Source organism: Tachyglossus aculeatus, chromosome 5 (assembly GCF_015852505.1).
Source record: "Tachyglossus aculeatus isolate mTacAcu1 chromosome 5, mTacAcu1.pri, whole genome shotgun sequence".
NCBI classification, from domain to species: Eukaryota; Metazoa; Chordata; class Mammalia; order Monotremata; family Tachyglossidae; genus Tachyglossus; species Tachyglossus aculeatus.
This window is the reverse complement of record NC_052070.1, coordinates 23,084,006-23,111,877: the sequence shown is the minus strand read 5'-3', so window position 1 is coordinate 23,111,877 and position 27,872 is coordinate 23,084,006. Positions and strand designations below refer to the sequence as shown.

The 27,872-nt window shown below is 44.5% G+C and overlaps 1 protein-coding gene across 3 annotated transcripts in view; it reads left to right on the top strand.

Moving 5' to 3' along the window:
• Positions 1-23,853, top strand: part of FAM210A (family with sequence similarity 210 member A) — a 50,924-nt gene extending 27,071 nt beyond the window's left edge. Inside the window, exons 2-4 of one of the 3 annotated variants that reach the window (XM_038746327.1) lie at positions 2,034-2,542; positions 16,429-16,540; positions 22,946-23,853. In XM_038746327.1, coding sequence (XP_038602255.1) covers positions 2,067-2,542; positions 16,429-16,540; positions 22,946-23,179 — 822 coding nt within the window. In that variant the 5' untranslated portion in view covers positions 2,034-2,066 and the 3' untranslated portion in view covers positions 23,180-23,853. The remainder of the gene's footprint in view (positions 1-2,033; positions 2,543-16,428; positions 16,541-22,945) is intronic. The other 2 variants (XM_038746330.1, XM_038746328.1) reach the window with 2 other exon arrangements.
• The last annotated feature ends 4,019 nt before the right edge of the window (positions 23,854-27,872 follow it).

Below are 27,872 nucleotides of genomic sequence, written 5' to 3'. Positions count from 1 at the left end.
CTATAATTCTATTTAATCTAGCTTTTGACACCTGTCTACATGTTTTGTTGTCTGTCTCCCCCTTCTAGACTTCTAGACTGTGAGCCCGTTGTTGGGTAGGGACCGTCTCTCTGTGTTGCCGACTTGTACTTCCCAAGCGCTCGGTACAGTGCTCTGCCCACAGTAAGCGCTCAATAAATACGACTGAATGAATGAAATGGTAGGCACATTTGTAGAGTCCCATCGATTCCTATCTCTGTCAGGAGTTCTTTGAAGAGTCAGGTTTGCCCAGGATCTCTGGGCTAATTGGTGATTAATTAGTTTAGCATGAGTTTTTAAAGATGCTGACTTGTACTTCCCAAGCGCTTAGTGCAGTGCTCTGCACACAGTAAGCGCTCAATAAATACGATTGAATGAATGAATGAATGAATGGAGGAGGTGAGCTCTCAGTAGGCCTTTGAAGGGTTCTAATCCCAGCTCCACCACTCTGTGTGACCTTGGGCAGGTCGTTTCTCAGTGCTTCAGTTCCCTCATCTGCAGAATGTGGTTTCATTCATTCAATCGTATTTATTGAACGCTTACTGTGTGCAGAGCACTGGACTAAGCGCTTGGGAAGTACAAGCCGGCAACATCTAGAGACGGTCCCTACCCAACAACGGGCTCACAGTCTAGAAGGGGGAGACAAACAACAAAACAAAACATGCTGGCGGGTGTCTCAATACCCATTCTCCCTCCTGCTTGGACTGTGAGGCCCGTATGGGTCCTGGTTATCTCCTATCTGCCCCAGCCCTTCAATCAATTCAGTTCATTGCCAGAGCCCTGCACTAAGCACTTGGGAAAATACAACACAACCCTATAACAGACTCTTTCCCTGCCCACAGTGAGCATATCGCATAGTACTTGGCACATAGTAAGCACTTAACAAATACCGCAATTGCTGTCTTCTAACCACGAGACTCTTTAGCTGACAGATAAACCTTACTGAAACCCACCTGGGACAACTGTCTTTCGAATTGAAGAATTGAGACCGACGCTATTCCTACTCTCCCCTCTCTTCTAACCCTTCCCTCCCCCTGGAAATCACCCCAAGTAGTTACCCTTCTATAGTGACTAAATCTCCTATTACGATTTGGGGCTGCAGTATCTGCCGTAAACGGGACAATCTCCTTAGTTTCGGTATGTCGCCTTAGTCAAAATCGGCTTTTATTGAGTGCTGTCTACTTGAGCGTAAAGCAGTGTGCGTTCTCTAGCTGAGGTTTGTTCGAGGATTATTATTATTATTATTATTATGGCATTTATTAAGCGCTTACTGTGTGCAAAGCACTGTTCTAAGCGCTGGGGAGGTTACAGGGTGATCAGGTTGTCCCACGGGGGGCTCACAGTCTTAATGCCCATTTTACAGATGAGGGAACTGAGGCACAGAGAAGTTAAGCAACTTGCCCAAAGTCACCCAGCCGACAGTTGGCGGAGCCGGGATTTGAACCCATGACCTCCGACTCCAAAGCCCGTGCCCTTTCCACTGAGCCACGCTGCTTCTCACGATGTGAGCAGTGAGAAGGATGTGAGGTAGATAAGAATGCAAGGGGGAGGAAACCAGCATCCGGCTAAGTGTCTGTCTCTAAAACTGGCGTTTTTAAGTCTGCTTCGTTTTATTTAGTAAATAAATTTAGTAATTTAATTTTATTAATTTGTACTTCCCAAGCGCTTAGTACAGTGCTCTGCACATAGTAAGCGCTCAATAAATACGATTGATGATGATGATGATGATTTAGTATGTTCAGCTTTTTATTACAAATGGTTCCAGATGACTAGTGATTGCTCCTGAGTTAGAGAAACCCAGTGGGGAAGCGAAAATGGTATTTAGATTATTGACCAGATGAGTGCAGCGGGTATTTCCTGATCGCATTGGCCCTTAGAGCCAGGAACCCTTGGTAGTGGAAAGAAGCCGAAGCCTATAATCACACATTTTGTATTGTTAAAATTTTTCTACTTTTAAAGCTTTTTTTTTTTTTTTTGGTAAATCCTTTTTCTGCTTTATTTTCTTTTTCAAACAGCGCAGGAGCCGAAACTAGCAGCCGTTCATCAAAATGCAGTGGAATTTAGTTCGGACTGGCTCTCAGCTGGCAAATAGGACATGTTTGACGGGACACCGGGCTGGTTCCTTCTGGTTCTGCCAAAGCGAAAAAGGACATTCGGTCTTAGACGGCGCTGGACGCAGGTTAGTTTGGGTTCACGGCCCTCAAAGCCGGAGGCTCCACGGAGCTGCGGCCTTATACATCTCGAAGGAAAAGAAGCCACTGGAGGCTCATCCTTCCCAGCCAGACATCTCTCAACAGAAACAACAAGAGGAAGCAATCTCAAAAGGAAGACCTGACCTTCCTCTCAACAAAACCCGCGGAGCTTCAAAAGACGCAGGAGAGGAACTCGATCCTTTACAAGACAAATCCATCAGTCTCTTCCAACGATTTAAGAAAACGTTTAGACAGTATGGCAAAGTTATGATTCCAGTACACCTGTTGACTTCCACTGTGTGGTTTGGAACGTTTTATTATGCAGCCATGAAGTAAGTTATCATTGGGTGAAGCCTTCTCCCTGTTATATTGAGGCTAAGAAATTCCCCATTGCTAGATTTGCCAAGTTTTAAATGCTCTAATTTAGTCTCTCCCTTCACTCCAAACACATTTTATTGACTATTAGGTATACAGCCTTCACTTATTCTAATAAATATTCAATACGTTGGATGCCCCCAAAATAAGACAATTGTTCAGTCTCCTGGCATACAGCTATATTAGTGAACGGAACTGATCTGTATGTCCTTGCATGGCTGAAATCCATTATTTAGGAGCGAACTGCTTTGTAAATGCAAAGAAATGATGTGGCAAAAATACATTTCTCATTTGATCAGGCAGTCTCGGTGAGCCGTTGATTTTTGAAGTGTAAATATGTTGTACTGGTATAATTTGTAGGTCTTTCTCAGCAAATGCCAGGAACTGTTCTAAATTGAGGCATTAAAAATACCAGGACTTCCGTAATAAACTTAGAAGGAATGTCCTTTTTTGGTGCCTTTTCCAAAAGCCCAGGGCTTAATTATGTGGTTAGTTGTGGGGAGTTATTTATTTGGCCATGACGGGCTAAAAATAGGTCACTGCCATTTGGAACATAATTCTCCCAGCCTTCCTCAGACTGCAAATGTCCTTTTCTTTGAAATTGCAGTTGATAAAGATGTGCATCAACAGAAGATTTAATATCAATTAGTGGTATTTATTGAGGTCTTACCGTGTGCAAAATACCATACTAAGGCGCCTGGGTTAGTATTCATTCATTGTCATATTTATTGAGTGCTTACTCTGTGCAGAGCACTGTACTAAGCGCTTGGAAAGGACATTTCGGCAACAGATGGAGACAATCCCTCCCCAACAACACAACAGAGTTGGTAGACACAGTCCCTGCCCACAAGGAGCTTACAGCCTGCAGGATTTAATAGAATTGGAAAAAGGCATTAGGAAGCAAGTGAGAAGGCTGAGACTGTGAACCTTAATTTTAGTATCTTCACTGTTTGAACCACTAGCCGTACTCTTTTTTTTTTCTTCCTGAAGGTCACTTTCTCGGTCACCTTTCTTTATCAATTTCTGCTTCTTCATAGTTTTCGGCTGTCTTTCTTGTTGCTTCCTTCCTTGATCTAATTCCGCCACACGTTCTGGTTGGTAGATTAGGAATCTCGAGAGCTAGTTTCCTCTCCCGCTTACCCTAGGCGAGACTAGTGCTGGATCAGATCCGTGATCTGATCCGTGGAGCCAGTTTTCTGGGTCCACCGGCGGTAGCAAAGGCCACGGGGACTAGTCAGTCCATCAGTCAATCATATTTATTGAGCGCTTATGCAGTCTAGAGATGGAGACAGACATTAATGTAAATAAATAAATAAATTACAGATGGGTACCTAAGTGCCGAGGGATTGGGAGGGGAGATGAATAAAGGGAGCAAGTCAGGGTGACGCAGAAGGGAAGTGGAGAAGAGGAAAGGCGGGCTTAGTCCGGGAAGGCCTCCTGGACGAGATGCACCTTCAGTAAAACTTCAAAGTGGGGGAAATGTAATTGTCTGACGGATATGAGGAGGGAGGGCGTTTCAGGCAGGAGGTCGGCGGCGAGTAGATGAGATCGAGGGACAATCAGAAGGTTAGCATTAGAGGAGCAATGGACTAGTCATATATTGCTTGCCCTTGACCCCTCCACCCTCGAGGGAATGGTGTGCCACGTTTCCTAATATTTTCCTATAATCCCACAAGGGCCCGTTGTTCGTTTGTCGATCGAATTTTTCCCCAAATTTTGCAATGTCGTACTGTTTCCCATTAACAATTCTCACACTATCTGTGATCACCCATTTCAGACCCATCCAGAATTTGCTTAAATGCTTCTCAAGCCTATCGGTAGTCATAAAAACTGAAAAAAGTAACCATTCTTTTTACACCATCGTCAAGGAATGAATACATGTTCTTTCTGAGTAAAAAATGGATCTTCGGGCTTTCACTCTGCCCCGCCGTTCTAAGCCGCAATTCTCCCCTTAATTAAATATCCTTTTAGAGCTGCCGAGTGAACTCTGTGATTTTTGTAGCACTGAGAAGCAGAGATAAGTGCACTCTCATTTTACAGCTCTTCCTGAGTATGCCTGAGGTGTATTGATGCACTGCAGTGGACTTCTGTCTAGAGTTAGGAGAAAAAATTATCCTGATAGTCTTTGGGAACTCTTGAGTGTCTGAGCATTGAATTGTTTCTTTATCCTGTCTGTTGCCTTTTACCTCTGTCCTACTTTGCTTCTCTGGAGAGGGCTTTGTATAAAAAGAGGCTTCTGAAGGAGTAACAGAGTGGGGCCAAGCAACATGATTCACATGTGGCCATGAAACTTTGCAGAACAAGAATACTTTGGCAAGAAAAAGGGAATACCGTTCGAGAAATGCCATTAGAAAAGCAGACCAGTTGTCCGTGTGGCCTCATATTCTGTCTCCAACAGCGGCAGTAGGAACCCTTGGAAAAACTGTTGGGTTGCCCTCTAGACAACGACCCTCGTGGTTTGGGATGGAGTAGGAATTGTGGTATTTTCAAACAATCAGTCGTATTTATTGAGCACTTACTGTGTGCAGACCACTGTACTAAGCGCTTGGGAGAGAACAGTACAGCAGAGTTGGTGGACACATTCCCTGCCCATAACAAGCTCACAGTCTGGAGGGGTATTTAAGTGCTTAGTATGTGTCAAACACCGTACCAAGTGCTGGGGTAGTTACAAGATAATCAAGTCCCACATGGGGCTCACAGTCTGAGTAATAAAAATGATGACATTTATTAAGCGCTTACCATGTGCAAAGCACTGTTCGAAGCACTGGGGAGGTTACAAGGTGATCAGGTTGCCCCACAAGGGGCTCGCAGTCTTCATCCCCATTTTCCAGATGAGGGAACTGAGGCCCAGAGACGTGAAGTGACTTGCCCAAAGTCACACAGCTGACATTTGGCGGAGCCGGGATTTGAACCCATGACCTCTGACTCCAAAGCCCGGGCTCGTCTCCACTGAGCCACGCTGCTTCTAGGGGGAAGCTGCTTCTGGTAGGAGGAAGAATGACTAGGTATTGAAACCCCATTTTGCAGATGAGGGAACTGAGGCACAGAGAAGTGACTTGCTTGAGGTCACACAGCAGACAAATGGTGAAGCCTGATTAGGAGACAGATCCTCTGATCCCAGGCCTATGCTTTTTCCACTAATAATAATAATGGCATTTGTTAAGCGCTTACTATGTGCAAAGCACTGTTCTAAGCACTGAGGAGGTTATAAGGTGATCAGGCTGTGTCCCACGTGGAGCTCACAGTCTTAATCCCCATTTTACAGGTGAGGTAACTGAGGCCCAGAGAAGTTAAAAGTGACCTGCCCAAAGTCACAAAGCTGACAAGTGGCAAAGCTGGGATTTGAACCCATGACCTCTGACTCCTAAACCCGGGCTCTAGGCCACACACTGCTCTCCCTAGACGTAACACTGCTTTCCCTGACTTTTTCCTCTGTCCCCTCATTTTCCTCTAACCCATTATTGGCCATGTGTCCTGTCAATCAATCAATCAAAATATTTATGGAGCACTTATTAAGCCCTTGGGAGAGCACAGTCCCCCTTTTAGACTGTGAGCCCACTGTTGGGTAGGGACTGTCTCTATATGTTGCCGATTTGTACTTCCCAAGCGCTTAGTACAGTGCTCTGCACACAGTAAGCGCTCAATAGATACGATTGATGATGATGATGATGATGATACAGTGCAACAGAGTTGGTAGACATATTCCTTTGTCCACAGGGAGCTTGCAATCTACAGGGGCTTAGAGTCCAAAAATCTGAAAGCTCAAAGCAAAAATTTCAGTGGTGTTTGAGACAGAATATGAGGCCAAATGGTTAGTGTCACTCATTTTGCATTCCCTTAAAAACTGGTATCCCCCGTATAGTCGAATTAAAAAGTCGTCCCCTTTTTTTTTTTTGAAACCTAATGTGCCTTGTAATACCAGTAATCCAGAAATTACAGCTACGAATAGTCGTTGTATTCGTGAAAGCCCTTGTTGTTTCAAAGGTCAATAAGGGATGGGGGAAGATGGTTAGGAATAGGGGTTAAAGTAAAAGATAATTCGTACTAACATGGCCTCTTCCTCGTCCCACCCCACGCCACGTCCTGGCATTCACAAAGTACAGGAGAGTCAGAAAAGCAGGAGCACGAACGGAATCCCACCTTCCCAACTGCACGTAGGAGGGGAAAGGAAAAAAAAATTCTGTTTCTTCCTAAGGAATCATCGCCTTCAAGTGCTGTTTTATGCAGGGGAGCATTTTGAGTGGTTCCTCTTTGCTTTCACCTGGTTAGGAAATAATAATAATGGGATTTATTAAGCATGCCAAGTGCTGTATTAAGCCTTGGGGTGGATACAGACAAATCATTCATTCATTCAATCGTATTTAGTGAGCGCTTACTATGTGCAGAGCACTGTACTAAGCGCTTGGGAAGTACAGGTTGGCAACATATAGAGACGGTCCCTACCCAACAGTGGGCTCACAGTCTAGAAGGGGGAGACAGAGAACAAATCGGGTTGGGCGCAGTCCCTATCCCACATGGGACTTACGTTCTCAATCCCCATTTTACAGATGAGGTAACTGAGGCATCGAGAAGCCAAGTGACTTGCTGAGGTCACACAACAGGCGAGTGGCGGGGCTAGAATTAGAACTCATGACTTTCTGGCTCCCAAGCCCATACTCTTTCCACTGACTGTAGGACCTAGAGCCAGTCGCGCTAGATGAAATTCAAAAGGTTTTGGAAAACCAAAAGCGTTTCCAGCAATGTGTTTTGACACTTTGATACCCTCTGGCACTTGTCAGTCGTTTCTTGGGTCTGGCCCTGGAACTAATTTGCAGTTTCCATTAAATAATGGTGACAGTGGTGCATTTGGTTCCCTGGGCAATGCTAATGAACTGATAAGGCTTCAAAGAGCATTCCTGCAGACTGAAATTCATTCATTCAATTGTATTTATTGAGCGCGTACTTTGTGCAGAGCACTGTACTAAGCGCTTGGGAAGTACAAGTTGGCAACATATAGAGACGGTCCCTACCCAACAGTGGGCTCACAGTCTAGAAGGGGGAGACAGAGAACAAAACAAAACATATTAACAGAATAAAAGAAATAGAATAATTATGTTCAAGTAAAATAAATAGAGTAATAAATGTGTACAAACATATATACAGGTGCTGTGGGGTCCCATTATAACCAATTCACAGCCATGTTATGAGCATCTTCCTTCCCACTTTCTGATCGACGCCGTTAGTTTGCTGTAGTCCCTGGATTTGACCTGGAGGAATGGTCCGGTGGCCCTTGTTCAGTCAATTCACCAGCCTTTAGTGCTAAGTGCTTAGTACAGTGAATGCTCAATAAATGCCTTGGATTAGCCTTGTCTCGGTTATGTTGCCAGTCCAGGTTTTGGGTATGTGAGTAGATGGGAACTAAGTCAATCAACTAACTGTATTTATTGAGCGCTTACTGTGAGTAGAGCATTGTACTAAGTGCTTGGGAGAGTACGATATAACAGACACGCTCCTTACCCACCCTCCGCTTCTCTGCCAGTAACCTCCTCACCATACCTCGTTCTCGCCTGTCCCACCGTCGACCCCCGGCCCACGTCCTCCCCCTGGCCCGGAATGCCCTCCCTCCTCACATCCACCAAACTAGCTCTCTTCCTCCCTTCAAATCCCTACTGAGAGCTCACCTCCTCCAGGAGGCCTTCCCAGACTCAGCCCCTATTCCTCTCCTCCTCCCCGTCCCCCCGCCCTACCTCCTTCCCCTCCCCACAGCACCTGTATATATGTTTGTACAGATTTATTACTCTAGTTTACTTGTGCATATTTACTATTCTATTTATTTTGTTAATGATGTGCATCTAGCTTTATTTCTGTTCATTCTGACGACTTGACACCTGTCCACATAATAATAATAATAATAATGGTATTTGTTAAGCGCTTACTATGTGCAAAGCACTGTTCTAAGCGCTGGGGAGGTTACAAGGTGATCAGGTTGTCCCACGGAGGGGGCTCACAGTTTTTTAATCCCCATTTTACAGATGAGGTAACTGTGGCCCAGAGAAGTGAAGTGACTTGCCCAAAGTCACACAGCATGTTTTGTTTTGTTGTCCGTCTCCCCCTTCTAGACTGTGAGCCCGTTGTTGGGTAGGGACCATCTGTATATGTTGCCGACTTGTACTTCCCAAGTGCTTAGTACAGTGCTCTGCACACGGTAAGCGCTCAGTAAATGCGATTGAATGAATGAATGAATACCCACAGGGAGCTTACAGTCTGGAGGAAAAGCTGGAATTAGGGCTTGTGGCTATGAGTAAAGCTAGTCCATTTCATCTTTACCTCCTTCCTCCCTTGCTCACAAGGCCAGCGGTCGAAAAGCAGCATGGCCTAGTGGAAAGAGCACAGGTCTGGGAGTAAGAGGACCTGTGTTCTAATCCTGACTAGCTTGTAATTACCCCAGCATTCATTCATTCGTTCATTCAATTGTATTTATTGAGCGCTTCCTGCACTTTTCATTTGTTCATTCAGTTGTATTTATTGAGTGCTTATGGTGAGCAGAGCAATAAACGGACACATTCCCTGCCCACAACAAGCTTACAGCCTGGGTTGTGTGGGGGGAGTCAGATATTAATATAAATGTATTTAAATAAATTATAGATAGGTACATAAATGCTGCGGGGCTGGGATGGGGGAAGAATAGAGGGAGCAAGTCAAGGCGACCGAGAAGGGAATGGGAGAAGAGCAAAGGGGAGCTCCTAGCTAGGGAAGGTCTCCTGGAGGAGATGTGCCTTCAGTAAGGCTCTGAAGAGGGGATAAACAATCAATCAATCAATCAATCGTATTTATTGAGCGCTTACTATGTGCAGAGCACTGTACTAAGCGCTTGGGAAGTACAAATTAGCAACATATAGAGACAGTCCCTACCCAACAGTGGGCTCACAGTCTAAAAGGGGGAGACAGGGAACAAAACCAAACATACTAACAAAATAAAATAAATAACAAATATCTTTTTTTTGTTGTTTAAAGGCCCTCTAAACCCTTGATACCAACATAGTGACCAACGAGTGGCTTAGTGGAAAGAGCACAGGCTTGGGAGTCAGAGGATGTGAGTTCTAATCCCGGCTCCGTCACTTGTCTGCTACGTCATCATCATCATCAATCGTATTTATTGAGCGCTTACTATGTGCAGAGCACTGTACTAAGCGCTTGGGAAGTACAAATTGGCAACATATAGAGACAGTCCCTACCCAACAGTGGGCTCACAGTCTAAAAGGGGGAGACAGAGACCAAACATACTAACAAAATAAAATAAATAGAATAGATATGTACAAATAAATTAAATAAATAAATAGAGTAAAAAAATATGTACAAACATATATACATATATACAGGTGCTGTGGGGAAGGGAGGGAGGTAAGATGGGATGGAGAGGGGGACGAGGGGGAGAGGAAGGAAGGGGCTCAGTCTGGGAAGGCCTCCTGGAGGAGGTGAGCTCTCAGCAGGGCCTTGAAGGGAGGAAGAGAGCTAGCTTGGCGGTTGGGCAGAGGGAGGCCATTCCAGGCCCGGGGGAGGACGTGGGCCGGGGGTCGATGGCGGGACAGGCGAGAGCGAGGTACGGTGAGGAGATCAGCGGTGGAGGAGCGGAGGGCGCGGGCTGGGCAGTAGAAGGAGAGAAGGGAGGTGAGGTAGGAGGGGGCGAGGGGATGGACAGCCTTGAAGCCGAGAGTGAGGAGTTTCTGCCTGATGCGCAGATTGATCGGTAGCCATTGGAGGTTTTTGAGGAGGGGAGTAATATGTCCAGAGCGTTTCTGGACAAAGATAATCCGGGCAGCAGCATGAAGTATGGATTGAAGTGGAGAGAGACACAAGGGTGGGAGATCAGTGCAGATGGTGCAGTAGTCCAGACGGGATAGGATGAGAGCTTGAATGAGCAGGGTAGCGGTTTGGATGGAGAGGAAAGGGCGGATCTTGGCAATGTTGCGGAGCTGAGACCGGCAGGTTTTGGTGACGGCTTGGATGTGAGGGGTGAACGAGAGAGCGGAGTCGAGGATGACACCAAGCTTGCGGGCTTGTGAGACGGGAAGGATGGTACGTCAGCTTGTGCAAGTCACTGAACTTCTCCGTGGCTCAGTCACCTGAACTGTAAAATGGGGATGAAGACTGTGAGCCCCACGTGGGACAAAACTGATTACCTTGTATCTACCCCAGTGCTTAGAACAGTGCTTGGCGCATAGTAAGCACTTAACAAATACCATAAGTATTATTATGTTACAGTTTCCCTTTCAGTATAGCTTCTAGAACAAACTTGCAGAAAAAGATTGCATTTCCACTGTCTTTTAAATAGTTTCACTACAACTTTTTACTTTGCATTAACTGTTTCTTGGTAAAAGTAATTTTTTCCCAAATTCATTCATTCAATCATATTTATTGAGTGCTTACTGTGTGCAGAGCACTGTACTAAGCGCTTGGGAAGTACAAGTTGGCAACGTATAGAGACGGTTCCTACCCAACAGTGGGCTCACAGTCTAAAAGGGGGAAATTCAGGATCTCACCCGTGTTGATTAAATAGTGACACAGAATTCGGATCCGTTTGGAAGGTTGACTCACAGTGTATCTTTTTTTTTTTTTAAGCAAACGCTATGGTCAATGCAAATTTTTATTTGAACCTAGAGGAGACTTAAATTAATGTTTATTTAAATCTAAAAAATGCTTCTCTTTGGGCTCAGGGCATAATTAATCATAGAAAATCTGAAAGAAAGACAGTTTGACTGGAATGATGGACCCTCGATACATTAGGACTGAGCTCCTCAAACAGTGTTGGTTTTAATTATTCCAATCAGCTGGCGTTATTGTTTTTTACAGGAGCTCGAGATCAAAATTTCATTCTAAATATAGAATAATTCAGAGCAATTAAGAGCCCAAGCTATTAAAATACTTAGTTTTGGAGAGTATTAAATTCATAGTTTTCCTACATAGTTTACCATTGCCAATCAAAGTTTAGAAACAGCTTCCACTTCTAAAATTTGGGACAAGACACTTGAGCGTGGAGTTACCATTTTTTGTCCAGTCCAAAATTGTGAATTTTTTTTTCATTGAAGCTGCCCAGTGCTCAAAATCAGACCGTAGTTAGTCTCCTACATTTAAATAATGTTTAATTAAAAATACCTCTTTTTTAAAAAAATCAAGCTAATCGTCACAAGAACGAGGCTAGAAAATATCATTTCCATTTTAAAACTGGGGAAGCTGAAGCCATATAGTGGTTATGTGGTTTGTGCTAAGTATCCCAGAACCTTCATAAATAAAACCCAGACTGCTGATTCTGGCTCCAGTATTTTTTTCTGCTAATCCCTGAGGAAAATAATACTGAAAAACAAATCTTGGATAAGAGCAGGTTTTCACTTTAAAATGTACATAGCCAAATCAAAAATGGAGTGGAAAGACGTCTCCATTCGTTTAGGTGTTTAAGAATATCCATCAGGAAGACTTTTAAGATCAGTAATCCATCCAAAATTGTTTTGTACAGTGGCATCAGAGGAGATCTGGAGAAACAGTGCAGTGGTTGTTTATTTTGGTGCCCATCTAACAAACCCCAACTTTTCCTCTAATGACCCATTCTAGACCTATTTGCTAGTTTGCCTATTCAGGCGTCTATCTAACAGCCCATACCTTTACATCTGATAATCCGTGTTCTCAGCATGCCTTTCCAGCCCATCTTCTGGTTGTTCACTATGTTTGCATTTTCCCACACCCTGATAATTGAGTGCCCATTATGTGTCCTGGAGGCTTATTCATTCCGTCATCAAGTAATGTTGGTGGAATTTAGAATGAATCAATCAGCTGAATTTAGTGAATGCTTACTGTGTGCAGAGCACCGTACCAAGTGCTTGGGAGAGAACAAGAGCCCGCCGTTGGGTAGGGACTGTCTCTATATGTTGCCAGCTTGTACTTCCCAAGCACTTAGTACAGTGCTCTGCACACAGTAAGCGCTCAATAAATACGATTGAATGAGTGAACAACAAGGCACTATAATGGGCACATTCAAATATCAGAAAGGGCTGATTTAAGGTTTAAAATATTTGTAACGCTAATCTCCGACTCGGGCCAAACAGTTTGGGTTTTCGACTTTATTTTTAAGCTCCTGAAGAATTTAGAAGGGGGGAAATTTTAGAAATTTAGAAAAGGGGAAAGCGTTCAGGACATATCATCCCACTCCTCAAAAAGCTTCAGTGGTTGCCCATCCACGTCAAACAAAAACTCCTCACCATTGGCTTTATAGCACTCCACCACCTTGGCCTCTCCTACCTTACCTCACTTCTCTCCTTCTACAACCCAGGCCCCCCACTTCACTCCTCTAGTGCTAACCTTCTCACTGTACCTCCATCTGATCGCTGACCCTTAGGCCACATCCTGCCCCTTCCTCCTCAAATCTGGCAGACAGTTACTCTCCCCCCGACCTTCAAATCCTTATTGAAGACAACATCTCCTCCAGGAGGCTTTCCCAGACTAAATTCCACCATTCCTCATCTCCCACTCCCTTCTGTGTCACCCTGACTTGTGCTGTTCCCCCCCTCCCAGGCCCACAGCGCTTATGGTCTTCATTCATTCATTCATTCAGTCGTATCTATTGAGCGCTTACTGTGTGCAGAGCACTGCACTAAGCGCTTGGGAAGTACAAGTCGGCAACATATAGAGATGGTCCCTACCCAACAACGGGCTCACAGTCTAGAACGGGGAGATGGACAAAAAAAAAACTTGTAATTGTATTTATTTGTATTGATGTCTGTCGCCTCCCTGCCCCCCGCAACTGAAAGCTCATTGTGGGCAGGGGACGCATCTGTTTAGTGCTGTATCGTACTCTCCCAAGCGCTTAGTGCACTGCACTGCACATGGTAAGCAGTCAATAATTAAGACTGAATGAATGAAATTGCGCCCAACGTTCTTTTTTATCACAAATTTCTGGAGCAGCTATTCCTCTGGGTGGAGATAGTGTGAAAATTGTTTTCATTCTTGTGTAATAATAGAATCAATCAGTAGTGTTTATGGAGCACTTATTCGGTGCAGATCACTGGACTAAGTGCTTGGGATAGTACAATACAACAGAGTAGGTAGGCAAGATCCCTGCCCACCAGGAATTTACAGTCTGGAGGGGGAGACGAGCGTTAAATTATGGATAGGCATATAAGTGTTGTGGAACTCAGGGTGGGGTGAATATCAAGTGCTTAAAGGTTACAGATCTAAGTGCCAAAGTGACAGAGAAGGGAGAGAAAGTAGGGGAAATCAGGGTTTATTCAGGGAAGGCCTCTTGGACATTTGATTTTAATAAGACTTTGAAAATTGGGAGAGTGGTGGGCTGTCGGATATGAAGAGGGAGGGAGTTGCAAGCCAGAGGAAGAAGGTGAGCAAGGGGTTGAGCAAGGGGTTCCCCCTTCTAGACTGTGAGCCCACTGTTGGGTAGGGAGTGTCTCTATATGTTGCCAACTTGTACTTCCCAAGGGCTTAGTACAGTGCTCTGCATACAGTAAGCCCTCAATAAATACGATTGATTGATTGACGGTGAGATAGATGAGATCGATGTACATTGAGTAGATTGGGGTTGGAGGAGTGAAATGGGTTTCACTGGCTGGGTTTTGGTAGGAACTCAGCAAGGTAATATAGGAGGGGGCAAGGTGATTGAGTTCATTAAAGCTGGTGGTAGGGAATTTCAATTTGATGCAGAGGTGGATGGGCCACCACTGGAGGTTTTTGAGGAGTGGGAAGATGTGAACTGAATGTTTTTTATAAAAACATGATCCAGGCAGCAGAGTGAAGTAAGGACTGGAGTGAGGAGAGACAGGAGGTAAGGAAGTCGGTGAAGAGGCGATGCAATAGCCAAAGCAGGATATAAGTGCTTGGATCAGTGTAATAGCAGTTTTGATGGAGAGGAATGGGCAGATTTTAGTGATGTAGTGAAGGAAGACTGGGCAAGATTTGGTGACAGACTGAATTTGTGGATTGAATGAGAGAGATGGATGGAGGATGATTGCCATTGTTATAAGCTTGTCAGATAGGGAGATTAGTGGTATTGTCTACAGCCGTGGTGGGAAACACAGGGAGGACAAGTTCTGGGTGCGAAGGTAAGTTCTCTTTGGATATCGTCATCAATCGTATTTATGGAGCGCTTACTGTGTGCAGAGCACTGTACTAAGCGCTTGGGAAGTACAAGTTGGCAACATATAGAGACAGTCCCTACCCAACAGTGGGCTCACAGTCTAAAAGGGGGAGACAGAGAACAAAACCAAACATACTAACAGAATAAAATAAATAGAATAGATATGTACAAGTAAAATAAATAAATAAATAGAGTAACAAATATGTACAAACGTATATATATATATATATCTCCACTGGGCCATGCTGCTTCTCATGAAATGAGTGAAATATTAATGAAGAGGGTAAAGGCTTTGGATATGTTTAGTTTGAGGTGTCAGCAGGACAAGCAGGTAGAGATGTCCTGAAGGAAAGAGAGAAAAGGTCAGGACTGGAGAGGTAGACTGGGGAATGAGATGCATAGAGATGGTGGTTGAAGCCGTCAGAACAAACAAGTTCTCTAGGAGAGCGAGTGCAGGTGGAGAATGGAAGGAGACCCAGAACTGAGCCTTAGGGAACACCACCAGTGGAAGGTGGGATGCAGAGGAGGAACCCATGAAAGAGACCGAAAAGGAGCGGCCAGAGAGTTTGGAGGACCAGAGGAGGTCGGTGAAGTCAGGGTTAGACGTTCCAGGAGAAGGAGATGGTCCACAGTGTTGAAGGAAGCTCAGAGGTCGAGGAGGATTAGGATTTCTTCGAGGCCGTGGGATTTGGCAAGAAAGAGGTAATTGGTGACCTTTGAGAAGGCACTTTCTGTGGAGTAAAGGGGGCAGGAGCCGGATCAGAGGTCTCAGATTGAAAGATTTTCACTAGGGAAAAACTGGGAGCGATTTTATTTAAAAAAAAAAAAAGAAACAAAAAACAACATTTTGTATAGATTATACGTGGTCTATACTGTAGCCACTGTTTATGTACTATAAGAGCTGAGAGCCTGAGATGCTGATGCGTGAATCCTAGTATTCTACGATACAAGGCAAGCTGCCAGAGAAATAGAAGAGCAGCTAACGAGTCCTGTCATTCTCCTTTTTCCCTATTTAGACCAAATCAGGAGCTTAGGTTCTGGTGAGAGTTACAGGACTGTGATGGTTGCCAAATCTGATTCTTTATGTTTTTATCCCAATATAACTACCTTTCTCTTCTAAATAGGGGTATGGACAATGGAGTAAATTGGAAGATGGAGGCAAATTAGGTGTCGTATGCCATCCGCTTCCCATGTTTCAGTTCCTTTTGATGTGCGCATTGACTTCCATGCCAGAAAACTTTTCTAAGACATGATCATGTATAAACAAATTCTGGGGAATAAAATTTAAATGTATTACAGATTGGGATAGTTTTTTCATGTACATGTCTATAAATAATATATTAGACATTGTTTATATTAATGTCTGTCTCCCCCTCGAGTCTTTAAGCTCACTGTGGGTAGGGGCAGGACATATGTGTTGCCAATTTGCACTTCCCAAGTGCTTAGTACAGTGCTCTGCACACAGTAAGCGCTCAATAAATACGATTGATGATGATGATGATGTCTACCAACTCTGTTGCATTGTACTCTACCAAGCACTTAGTACCATGCTCTGCACACAGTAAGCTCTCAATGCATATCATTGATTGATTGATTGAACAATATAAAACTGTTAAGAAGACAGGTTTTTAATTTAATCAAGTTTTCAGCTATTCATTGGAATTTTTTGTCTGCATATATGTAAATTGTCTTTTTCTTTTTTTCTTTTTTTTCCCCTTTTTTTAATAGAGGAGTGAATGTCGTTCCTTTTCTAGAACTCATTGGGTTACCGGACAGCGTAGTAAACATTCTGAAAAATTCCCAGAGCGGGAATGCATTAACTGCATATGCCATGTATAAGGTAGGTACTTTAACAAACCGATTGATTCTCAGTGTTATCAACTCATGATCTGTACAGTTTTCAATAAGCCTCTTTTGTCCTGCTAAGAGAATTAGCACTGCACATTACATTACACTTTTATGGTTGGAGAATGCGGTTATTTTTGAAAACGCACTGTCCATGCCAGTGTTGAGAATAATTGGGCAGGAGGCCAGTCAGGGCATGCCATGGTGATCATTGCTGAACGTTCAGCTAGGCTTGGATTTCGGAGGGTGCCTTTTTAGTCCGTAGAGTAGAGGAGTCTCCCTATCCAAACTGAAACATTGACCTTCCACTGACTTTTCTAGTACAGCCTGCCTTTACATACCTCAGGTCATTTTTGTCCTGTGCTGAAGGAATTTTTAATGGCACGCGCACCTTTTTCTTTTCCTCCCTAAGTTTCTAAAAATGAAGACCCTGTGCACAGAAATAATGTTGTGCACATTTTCAAGAGTTGTGCTTTTTTCTTAATAGTAATTTCAAGGTTAATATTAAGACTACAACAAGGTAAGTAACCTTGTTGAGTCTGGACTGGTTTTGCCGATGTGCTCTTCCTTATCGAGTGGTGGAAAAAATGTGGCACTGTCAGAATCCTCTTGAGTTTTGTGCCTTAGAAAAAAGAACTAGGTAAAACAAATGCAGCCTTCCACCTCCAGGTTTCTTTCCTGCCAAGAGTGAAGAGGAGAAATTGCTCAGGGAAACGAACCATTTTCATTATTCTTTTTAGCATTTACCAGAGAATCAAAAATCAGGTCTTTGAGGGGAGCAGAGTGGGGGGACGCACTGTAAACTTTTTTGTGTGGCTTCGGCTTAGGAAAGGTCCCTTTTCAGAAACAGGCAAAGCAAAGTTGCTGTTCTTGAAAGCCTCAAGAGAAGTAATGTCTCTTTCTTACGCATCGCGCCAGAATCTTGGCAATGGGTACTTACCATATAACTCTCATTGCCCATATTTCCCCTGTTTTGGAACTCTCTCCTTTCCCAAATCTGACAGACTACCTCTCGCCTCTATGTTCAGAGACCGTTTAAAACCCCACCTCCTCCAAAAAGCTTTCCTAGATCAATTCCCGAACAGTCTAAACCATACAAACCCATCAACCAACTCTAGCATTTTTGGCTGATTTTTATCCTTCCTCAGTACTCAGGTATGTGTGTATATATATATTCAATTCAATTCATTCAATTCTTTATTTTGAACTCTGTAATTACAAATGTTTTTATATGTCCCATTGGAGTGTAATGGGAGAACTTGGAGAAGACAGTTTCAGTGAAGGCAAGGTTGGATAGTGTTTCCAGGAGAAGGGGCTGGTACGTAGCGTCGAAAGCACGTGAAAGGTCTAGGAGGATAGAGTCGAGTGGGAGGAAACCTGATTGAAGGGGATCAAGGAGAGAATTGGAGAAGCAGAAGTGGAGACATCGGGTGGAGACAACTCGTTCAAGGAGTATGGAGAAAAATGGTAGGAGGGAAGTAGGGGAGGGTTTTTTTATGGTAGGGAATACCTGAGCGTGTTTGAAAGCAGCAGGGAAGAACCCATTGCAAAGTGAGCAGTTGAGGATGGCATTCAGGGTTGAAAGAAGAGAGCCCACTGTTGGGTAGGGACCGTCTCTATATTTGCCAACTTGTCCTTCCCAAGCGCTTAGTACAGTGCTCTGCACACAGTAAGCGCTCAATAAATACGATTGATTGATTCAGGGTTGAAAGAAGAGCGGGGGCAATAAGGTATGAAGGGATGGGTCGGAGACACAGGTGGCGGGTGCAGATTTTGAGTGGAGGCGAGAGAGCTCCTCTTGAGATAGTGCTGGGGAAGTTGGGGGAGCCAAAGAAGGAGCGGGAGGAGGGAGGGACTAGAGAGGAGCAGGGGAAATTTTAGGGAGATCATGCCTGAGGGTTTCAATTCTGTCAGTAAAGTCTGGGTCAGGTCACCAGGGGCAAGAGATGAGGAGCAAGAGGACAGAAAATTTAAAGAAGGTCTGGAACAGCTGGGAGGGGTGATGGGTTTGGGAGTCTTACATAAATATCTGGTGGCAATGAGTATTGGTTCCATTCACTGCGTGGTGATGGGTTGAATTGATTTTGCATACTTGATATACAGTATTTCCAATCTGACTTTCACTCCCAAAGTGTGATATGGTTGAATGTAATAGCTGTAAAGGGACAATCCTATCCCCTCTCCTCTTCCACCCACCACCTCCACGAATGGAAATGGAGCCAATCTGCACATGGGGGTGCCCGTCAGTTCCAAGAGGGTGGGGCTCTGAGGCAGGTCACTGGAGAAGGGACCTTAAATTGTATTATATTAGAAGCTAGAGAAGCAGCGTGGCCTAGTGGCTAGAGCACGGGCCTGGGAGACAGAAGGACCTGGGTTCTAATCCCAGTTTGGTCACTTCCCCTTTTAGACTGTGAGCCCACTGTTGAGTAGGGACTGTCTCTATATGTTGCCAACTTGTACTTCCCAAGCACTTAGTACAGTGCTCTGCACACAGTAAGCGCTCAATAAATATGATTGATTGATTGATTGATTGTCTGCCGTGTGACCTTGAGTGAGTCACTTCACTTCTCTGGGCCTCAGTTCCCTCATCTGTAAAATGGGAATTAAGACTGTGAGCCCCTTGTGGGTGAAGGACTGTATCCAACCTGATTGCTCGGTATCTACTCCAGCGCTTAGAACAGTGCCTGGAACATAATAAGCACTTAACGGATACTATAAAAAAAAAAAAAAGCTGCAGCTGCTTGTCATGATGATGATGATGATGATGGCATTTGTTAAGCGCTTACTATGTGCAAAGCTCTGTTCTAAGCGCTGGGGGGATACAAGGTGATCAGGTTGTCCCGCGTGGGGCTCACAGTCATCATCCCCATTTTACAGATGAGGTAACTGAGGCTCCGAGAAGTGACTTGCCCAAGGTCACACAGCAGATGTGGTGGAGTCAGGATTCGAACCCCTGACCTCTGACTCCAAAGTCCATGCTCTTTCCACCGAGCCACGCTGCTTCTCTATCTGGGGTCAAGTTTACCGACTCTGTGTTGTCCTCTCCCAAGCACTTAGTACAGTGCTCTCTACACACAGCAAGTGTTTAATGTTCAATCACTGATTGATCGATTGATTGATTGACACTAGATGCCCCTGAGATTCTCCGGGGACCATTTTCCAGCTCTCCTGTATTTCAAGGAGGAAGGGGATGGCCGGTTACGTGTGCACCCCAGTTGTTCTGGAGGACATCATCATCATAATCAATCGTATTTATTGAGCGCTTACTATGTGCAGAGCACTGTACTAAGCGCTTGGGAAGTACAAATTGGCAACATATAGAGACAGTCCCTTCCCAACAGTGGGCTCACAGTCTAAAAGGGGGAGACATAAGGAGAAAATTGTGGGAAGGCTCTTCTCCCACCAAGCCTGGGAGCGGGCAAAGTGAATGCCTTCCTGAGAAATGAAAGTGTTACAGGCGTCTTCAGGAAAGCTGCATGTGAAGCAATGTGTGTCGTTGCTCCCCACCCATTGAAATGGCTGGGGGAGTTGGTTTGAGGCAGAAAAGAGATTTTAAATTGTCTTTGAAGAAAAATAAATTACTAATAACTGACTTCCAGGCATGTGTGGGAGTTGAAGTTTAATTGTTTTGATACGAAGGCTTTTTGATTGCGTTTGTATGTGATGTTCTGAAAAAGAGCCTTGAAATCTGACATGAAAATCCGAAAAACCAAGTGAGTTCCCAAGACTTTCAGGTGTGTTAAAGTATAGAAACTGGTGTACTCCTCAAAGTTGGTAAACCAGAAATCTAGACTTTTTTTTAGGAAACAGCAGCTTCAAGGCTGCTGCAACTTTTCCGTGCATGCAGTATGTTTCATCTTCTTGTAGCCACTGTATATTCTGTGTTACACTTGGGAAAATTGGGTGAGGAGATTGAGTTTATTACCAAAATCAAATCAATCAATCAATCGTATTTACTGAGCGCTTACTGTGTGCAGAGCACTGTACTAAGCGCTTGGGAAGTACAAGTTGGAACAAGGGTTAGACAATCCCATTTTTAGACCTGGGATTGGTTAATTTTATTGCTCTTCCGTCCAGTGATTATTTATCCAGGAAAATGTCAGGGTTCAATTAATTCGCTAGAAATTTGAGATTTCCAGTTTACAGGGAATTTCATCCTTTTTTCTGAAATTATGATTTTGGCTCATCTTGTCTCATCTTGAACCTGGATTTACTGTGTTTGACTCTGGGCTCTTTAGATCCTAGTGAATTTTCATAGCCACATTTTTAAGGGACTTCCTCTGAGAAGAGAAGGAATTAGTTTGAAGAACCAAACCATCCTCTGGGCTAAAGAGATGGGGCATAGAAGACAAGGCATTCGCCTCAATCATTTCTTTAATTTTCAGGCCATGGTCAAAAGAAAGCTTTTGCTGTCCTCTAATAATCTTCCTTGATGTCCGGAAGCAGTGTGGCCTAGTGGAAAGAGCATGGGCCTTGGGGTCAGATGAACTTGGGTTCTAATCCCGCTCTGCCACCTGTCTGCTGTGTGACCTTGGGCAAGTCACTTAACGGCTCTGTGCCTCATTTTCATCAGCTGTAATGAAAATTACATAGTAAGCGCTTACTATATGCCAAGCAGTGTTCTAAGCACTGGGGTAGATACAAGATGATCAGGTTGGACACAGTCCATATCCCTCATGGGACTCACAGTCTTGATCCCCATTTTACAGATGAGATAACTGAGGCACAGAGAAGTTACGTGACTTGCCCAAGGTCACACAGCAGACGTGGCAGAACGGGATTAGAATTCGCGACCAGGCCCGTGTGCTTTCCACTAGGCATTCTGCTTAAACTGTGAGCCCCAAGTGGGACAGGGACTGTGTCCAACCTGATAAACTTGCCAGCGCTTAGAACAGTGCATGACACACAGTAAGTTCTTAACAAATACCATTAAAAAAACCCCAAAAGTCTTGGCATTTTTGACAATATTTGCTGATACTGCAGTGTCACAGAAGTAGTCTTCCAGAGCAGCCATAAGCCTTAGTATGTACAGAAAGTTCTTTGTTCCTGTTTCCCTGGTGGGATCACATCACTTGTGTCATGAAGCACTTTTATTTTCCGGACACTCTGCTTTGGAATCATCTTGCACTTAAGGTTTAGGAGTTGTGAAGTGCCCAGAAAGTTGAATTTTTAGTTTTCTAGTAAAAAAAAACTTTCCCCACTGTGATTAATATTTTCCTCATTTGTGTCCCACTTAATTGTTGAGATGCTCTATACTGTGGATTATATATTAAGAAGAAAGCAAAGTGTAAGCTCAGAGAAGGTTGACTTTGAGCAGTCAATCTCCTGTGGCGCGACAGTATCACTGAGTCAAGTGGCCCCAGGGACACATGTACATTAAATGTGCTCTCCATGAGTCAAGCAAAGAATCTAAGGGATTTTTTTGTTTTAATGCTTATGCAGGAAGTTGGAGCCCTAAAGTGAGGGTTTTAAGTAAAAAGTGGGAACACACATTCCAACTAATTAGGAATCGGTGTTGGTAAGCTACCTTTAATTTAGTTTTAACGTATTTTGTGCGACCGAGAAAGAAATTTGAATTCCGATCTGGTAGTTTTGTCGCCGGCACTGGAAAACTCACCTAGCGGGCCGTAACTATTAGCCTGACAATCACAGGCTTCAGGTGATTGGAACCATGCCCAGAGCGGGGTGGAGTTCTTCCACTTTGGACGGGACCGCAGACTCCTCTCAGACTCCTCTTAGAGAAGCAGCGTGGCTCAGTGGAAAGAGTCCGGGCTTTGGAGTCAAAGGTCGTGGGTTCAAATCCCAGCCCCGCCACTTGTCAGCTGTGTGACTTTGGGCAAGTCACTTCACTTCTCTGGGCCCTCAGTTCCCTCATCTGTAAAATGGGGATGAAGACTGTGACCCCCCCCCCCGTGGGACAACCTGATCACCTTGTAACCTCCCCAGCGCCTAGAACAGTGCTTTGCACAGAGTAAGCGCTTAATAAATGCCATCATTATTATTATTAAAGCCCCTGTAGATTATGGGTGGGACAGGGAAAACCAGCACCTTTGTGCTCTCGGTTAATGTCGTTTTTCCGACTAATTCCGTCTCTGTGGTTCTCTTCACCTGCTTTCAACCAGACCTGTTCCGGAGAATTTTTACAGCACACCGCTTTGAGTGTGTTCTTGTTAGATTAACAAGAAGACGACACACCAAGCCCCCTACAGACATCCCCGTGGGCATGATGAGTGCTCAAAGTCTTGCGTGCCTGGTCCTGTGGTTCTGATCTGTTTTCACAATTAAAACTCTGGAAGCCTAGCTCTCGTTAAGGGCTAACTTCATTCTTCAAAGGCCTCTGATTCAGGAGTAACGGGCTTCCGCTCACATTTTTGTTTGATTTTTCTTCTTTTCTTTTCAGATCGCAACCCCTGCCCGTTACACCGTGACCCTGGGGGGCACATCCATTACCGTCAAATATCTGCGGAGCCGTGGCTACATGTCAACCCCGCCTCCAGTAAAGGAGTATCTACAGGACAGGATGGAGGAGACCAAGGACCTCATCACAGAGAAAATGGAAGAAACCAAGGATAGACTGACTGGAAAATTACAAGAAACCAAAGACAAAGTTTCTTTTAAGAAAAAAGTGGAGTAGGAAGTTCTGTGCACTGTAGAGAAGGAAAGTCATGCACTTTCACCCTTTAGAGACTGTGTCCTAAAGCTCCGACTCCTGAATATTCATTTTGGCTGCCTGCCTGCCTTCCTCCGGGGGTTAAAGGCGCCCATTGATCCTGTTGTCAATGTCAGGTGGAAACTGACAAAAATCAGTGTTTTATGCCAGAGGGAGTGAATCCAGGGTTAGACTTGCACATCTGCAGCAGCAGAAGTAGTGGTAGGGTTTGATAGTCTGGATGCTTGTCCAAAATCTGTAATATCACTTTGGCTAACCGCTCTACCGCCGTCAGTACTTGGGGCACGCAAGGCACGCGCGCGCTGCTAGGATATGGACTTCCCTCATAGGGTGGGGAAGCTGGGTCTTGCTCTCCCAGTTATCCACTGGTCAGCCTTTAACTGCGTCCAACTCTCAACTTGGAGGGGACCCTACGAGCGGCAAAGCTGCCAGTGAAGTCGTGGTGTGTGTGTGTGTGTGTGTTTTCTTTTAATTGTGTCTCTAAAATCAGAATTCCTTCAGCCTAAAAAAAAAAGCCCTAGCAAAATGAGGGTGCTCTAATAGCCATAGATCATTAGAAATTTTGATTTTATAATGAAGGATGAAATAAGATCAAGAATGTATATGTGATCAAATAAAATACCGATGCTGGACGGAGAGAACTGTGTCGAAACAAAATTGACCTTTTGCGGAATAAGACATTTTAATCAGAAGACCCGTTTTTATCCAACCTTCAGAATTAGGAGCGGCGTGGCTCAGTGGTAAGAGCACGGGCTTTGGAGTCAGAGGTCATGGGTTCAAGTCCCGGCTCCGCCAACTGTCAGCCGCGTGACCTTGGGCAAGTCAATTAACTTCTCTGGGCCTCAGTTACCTCATCTGTAAAATAGGGATTAAGACTGTGAGCCCCCTGATCACCTTGTACCCTCCCCAGTGCTTAGAACAGCGCTTTGCACATAGTAAGCGCTAAATAAATGCCATCATTATTATTATTATTATTAAGTAAACACGATCGTAATCCTTTCATAAGTAGACCTGAGGGAATGACCTGGAGCAGAAGGCCTTGCCGTATGTCCTTCTCACCCTCTTCAGGTCAGCGCTTAGAACAGTGCTTTGCACATAGTAAGCACTTAACAAATACCGTCATTCTTATTATAGTTAAAAATGGAAAATAATAAGCAGCAGTAGCAGCGTGGTGAGTATAGAGCGCTGTTCTAGGCACTTGGAAACATACACAAGAGGAAGAGTAAAGGACACCATTGCCGCCCTCGAGGAGCTTCCAGTCGAATGACTCACACCCAGTTAAGGTTGTTTCTGAGATCAGACTTCTTAACAGGAAAACTCAAGCTTGAAGTAAAGGTTGGAAGCACAGAGAATGTGCACCTGGGTTGGAGAAATATGGGTGGCATCCGGGATCTCAGGCCAGGGCTAGAAAAATACCCGGACACCCTGCCAAAGGCTAAGGGAGACGAGTCAGGTAGCAGAAGAGGAGTTTGGAGCCCCAATCTGCACCTTTCTGGCCTGCCCACAAACCCTCTGCCCTCCATCCCGCGCTGCTACTCATTGCTGCTCCCCTTCTGTTTCAGCTCTGCTGTCTGGAGGAAGAAGTGGTAGCTCTTTTCATTTAACATCACTGATGGAGTGGCTTCTACCCACAAGAAACGAAGGGTTGAGGCACGGGGGGTTTGGAGGAGGACTTACTGCCGATATCCCTGGGTCAGGCCATCTATCATCCCAGCAGTTTCCAGGCAACTGGTTTCCAAGGTTTGATTTAGCGGACAGTTGATGAAAGTGGTCTCCTTGAAAAGTCACAAGGGACGGATTGTTTATACACAATACATCTATTCACTGAACCGGTCTGTTTTCTGATTCATGAGCCAAATGTGCTACCAGCCCCTTTGGGCAGGTGAAGTGGAGAAGAGGCTGCTGGGATTTCTGCTTCGGTCAACCACGTTTTGGGTCGGATGGGAAGGAGAGCTCACGTTATGTTTTAAAAGGGGTATGTCTGCCAAAAAAGCATTCTGGCGTAACATTTTATTTGTTTTCCTTTGATATTTACTATTTAGCCTTCTTTGAGGTGCCAGCATGTGACCACCATTAGTCCTTTGTGCATTCTTAGCTTTAATGAATTAATTCCTTGGCATTTCTGAAGCATCTTCTGTAGCCCTCAAAGCACCCTAAAAATTTCTTCTTACAATCACCGCAGTTGCTAAGTAGGGGGTCGATGTTTCAAGGTCTTCTGAACAGTGAATCTGCGAGTCCATGCCTTTCCTAGGTCGGTTCTGTTTTCTGCTACTAGCCGGTACCCAACTCTGGATTGGCCAGTTTTCATGAGTTTACCGTTTGCCATCTAATAAATGTCATTTCCCTACAAAGTCCCTTGCAAAAATGCCTGGCAGTATGTGTGTGACATTGTTGTCAGTCCCTTAATGATGGTAAATATGAAATCCGTTTCCTCTGGTGAGTAGCCCTTAGCATATCCTCGAGTGTAACCCCCTTTTTTTTAAAAAAAAGGTATTTGTCAAGTGCTTACTATGTGTCAGGCACTGTACTAAGTGCTGAGGTGAATAGAAGATCATTAAGTTGGGCAGAGAACACGGCCCATAAGGGGATCACAGTCTTAATCTCCATTTCATAGATGGGATACCTGAGGCCCAGAGAAGGGAATGTTTCCACCAACTCTTATATTGCATTATCTGAAGCGCAGGTCGTATATTTTTCCTAGATAAATTCTAGTGTGTTTTTTCCATGTGCTTGCACTGGGCTAGATTGTCACCAGAAATTATTAGCTTATTCATACCACCTTAACATAGCTACTGCTAGGTCAGGTAAAGTAGATCTTGAAATTGGCATAATGGGTAAAAAGCACAGCAATTTTAGTAATTTTAGTCAGCAATGCTTCTGTTCTGGTTTTTATCAAAATTGGAGGGACATGTCCTATTTCCTGAACGGTAACTGTGATGTATCTCGAGGTTTTTTTTAATTTCCCAAATATCTTCCGAATCTAAGCTTCCCTCCATTATTATGAAAATGTACCTTGTTCGAGAGCAAAATCAGTAACAAGCCTGCTAATCAGATCAATTTAGTAAATTGCAGCTCTACGTGTCACAAAGCGAAACACGTTTTAGTTTCTGAGGTCTCATTAATATTTTCAATTTCCAGCTATTCCACCCAAGTTACCTCGTTCCGGTTTGCAAATGAGACTAAATTGAAGCCGTGATAAACGGTTAAGAGTGTTGTCCCAGCCTATGAAAGCATCAATAGTAACAATATTAAGTGCATGTTGGGTGCAAAGTACTGTACTAAGCATTTGAGAAAAGTACACTGGTTAAAATTAGGCGAGTTTCCTATCCGTTAAGGGGCTCTCAATTGAAGAGAAAAAGGAGGGCCAAGGGAGAGTTGCTGACGGACCCACAGGAAGGTGAAACCAAAAACAGAAGCTACAAGGTCAGTCGTATTTATTGAGCATGCAAAGTCTCCCTCTAGACTGTAAGCTCATTGTGGGCAGGAAATGTGTCTGTTATATTGTTGCTTTGCACTCTCTCAAGCGCTTAGTACTGTGCTCTGCACACGGTAAGCGCTCAACAAATACGATCGATTAATAGTTTGTGCAGAGCACTGTACTGAGAAGCAGCGTGGCTCAGTGGAAAGAGCCCGGGCTTTGGAGTCAAAGGTAGCGGGTTCAAATCCACGCCGCCACTTGTCAGCTGTGTGACTTTGGGCAAGTAACTTGACTTCTCTGTGCCTCAGTTCCCTCATCTGTAAAATGGGGATTAAGTCTGTGAGCCCCACGTGGGACAACCTACTTTGTATCCTCCCCAGCGCTTAGAACAGTGCTTTGCACATAGTAAGCGCTTAATAAATGCCATCATTATTATTATTATTATTACTAAGCGCTTAGGAGACTGCAATATAACAGAGTTGCTAGACATGCCCCCTGCCCACGAGGAGCTTCCCAGCAATATCTTCGTGCAGCCCACTTAAAATAAGTGGTACTTACTGAGCGCTTACTGTGTGCAGAGAACGCTACTAACCGCCCACTACCTTCCTGTCTACCAACAGGTCCAAATTTACCACAATCATAATTCGGTAGAAGGCTGAGCTGTGGTTCTAGAAACAGCGCAGCTGCTCCAATCAATCAATCAATCGTATTTATTGAGCGCTTACTGTAGAGCAGAATGTTTTTCTGGGCTCCGTTCTCTCTCTTTAATGCTTAAAACCAGTGTCTGTCACCATCAAAGCATAAGGCGCACCATATTTAGGGCAGGAAATTGAGACATGGAGTAAGATCAAAGTGGACGACCTTAGTCGTGTTTTGCATCGCCTAACTTGAGAGGCTGTATCGCTTTGAGCAGCGTGTCGCGCTTTAGGGAGATTTAGCACGGGAACCTTGCCCCTATCCTGCAGACCTGGGCACCGGCTGAATTCTGAACCTAAATCAAGCTGCCCTGTCCTCTAGTCCAAACCTGTTTCGGGGAAGGAACGTGTCCGCTAATTTCACAGTAGCGAACTCTCCCGACAGGTTAGTACAGTGCTTTGCACACAATAAATGCCATTGATTGATTGACTGGTCACTGACTGCAATTGGGACTGCTGGAATTTGAGCCACAAGGGCCCAAACCTCTGATCCGCTATCCACGGTGAGAAGCAGCTTGGCTCAGTGGAAAGAGCCCGGGCTCTG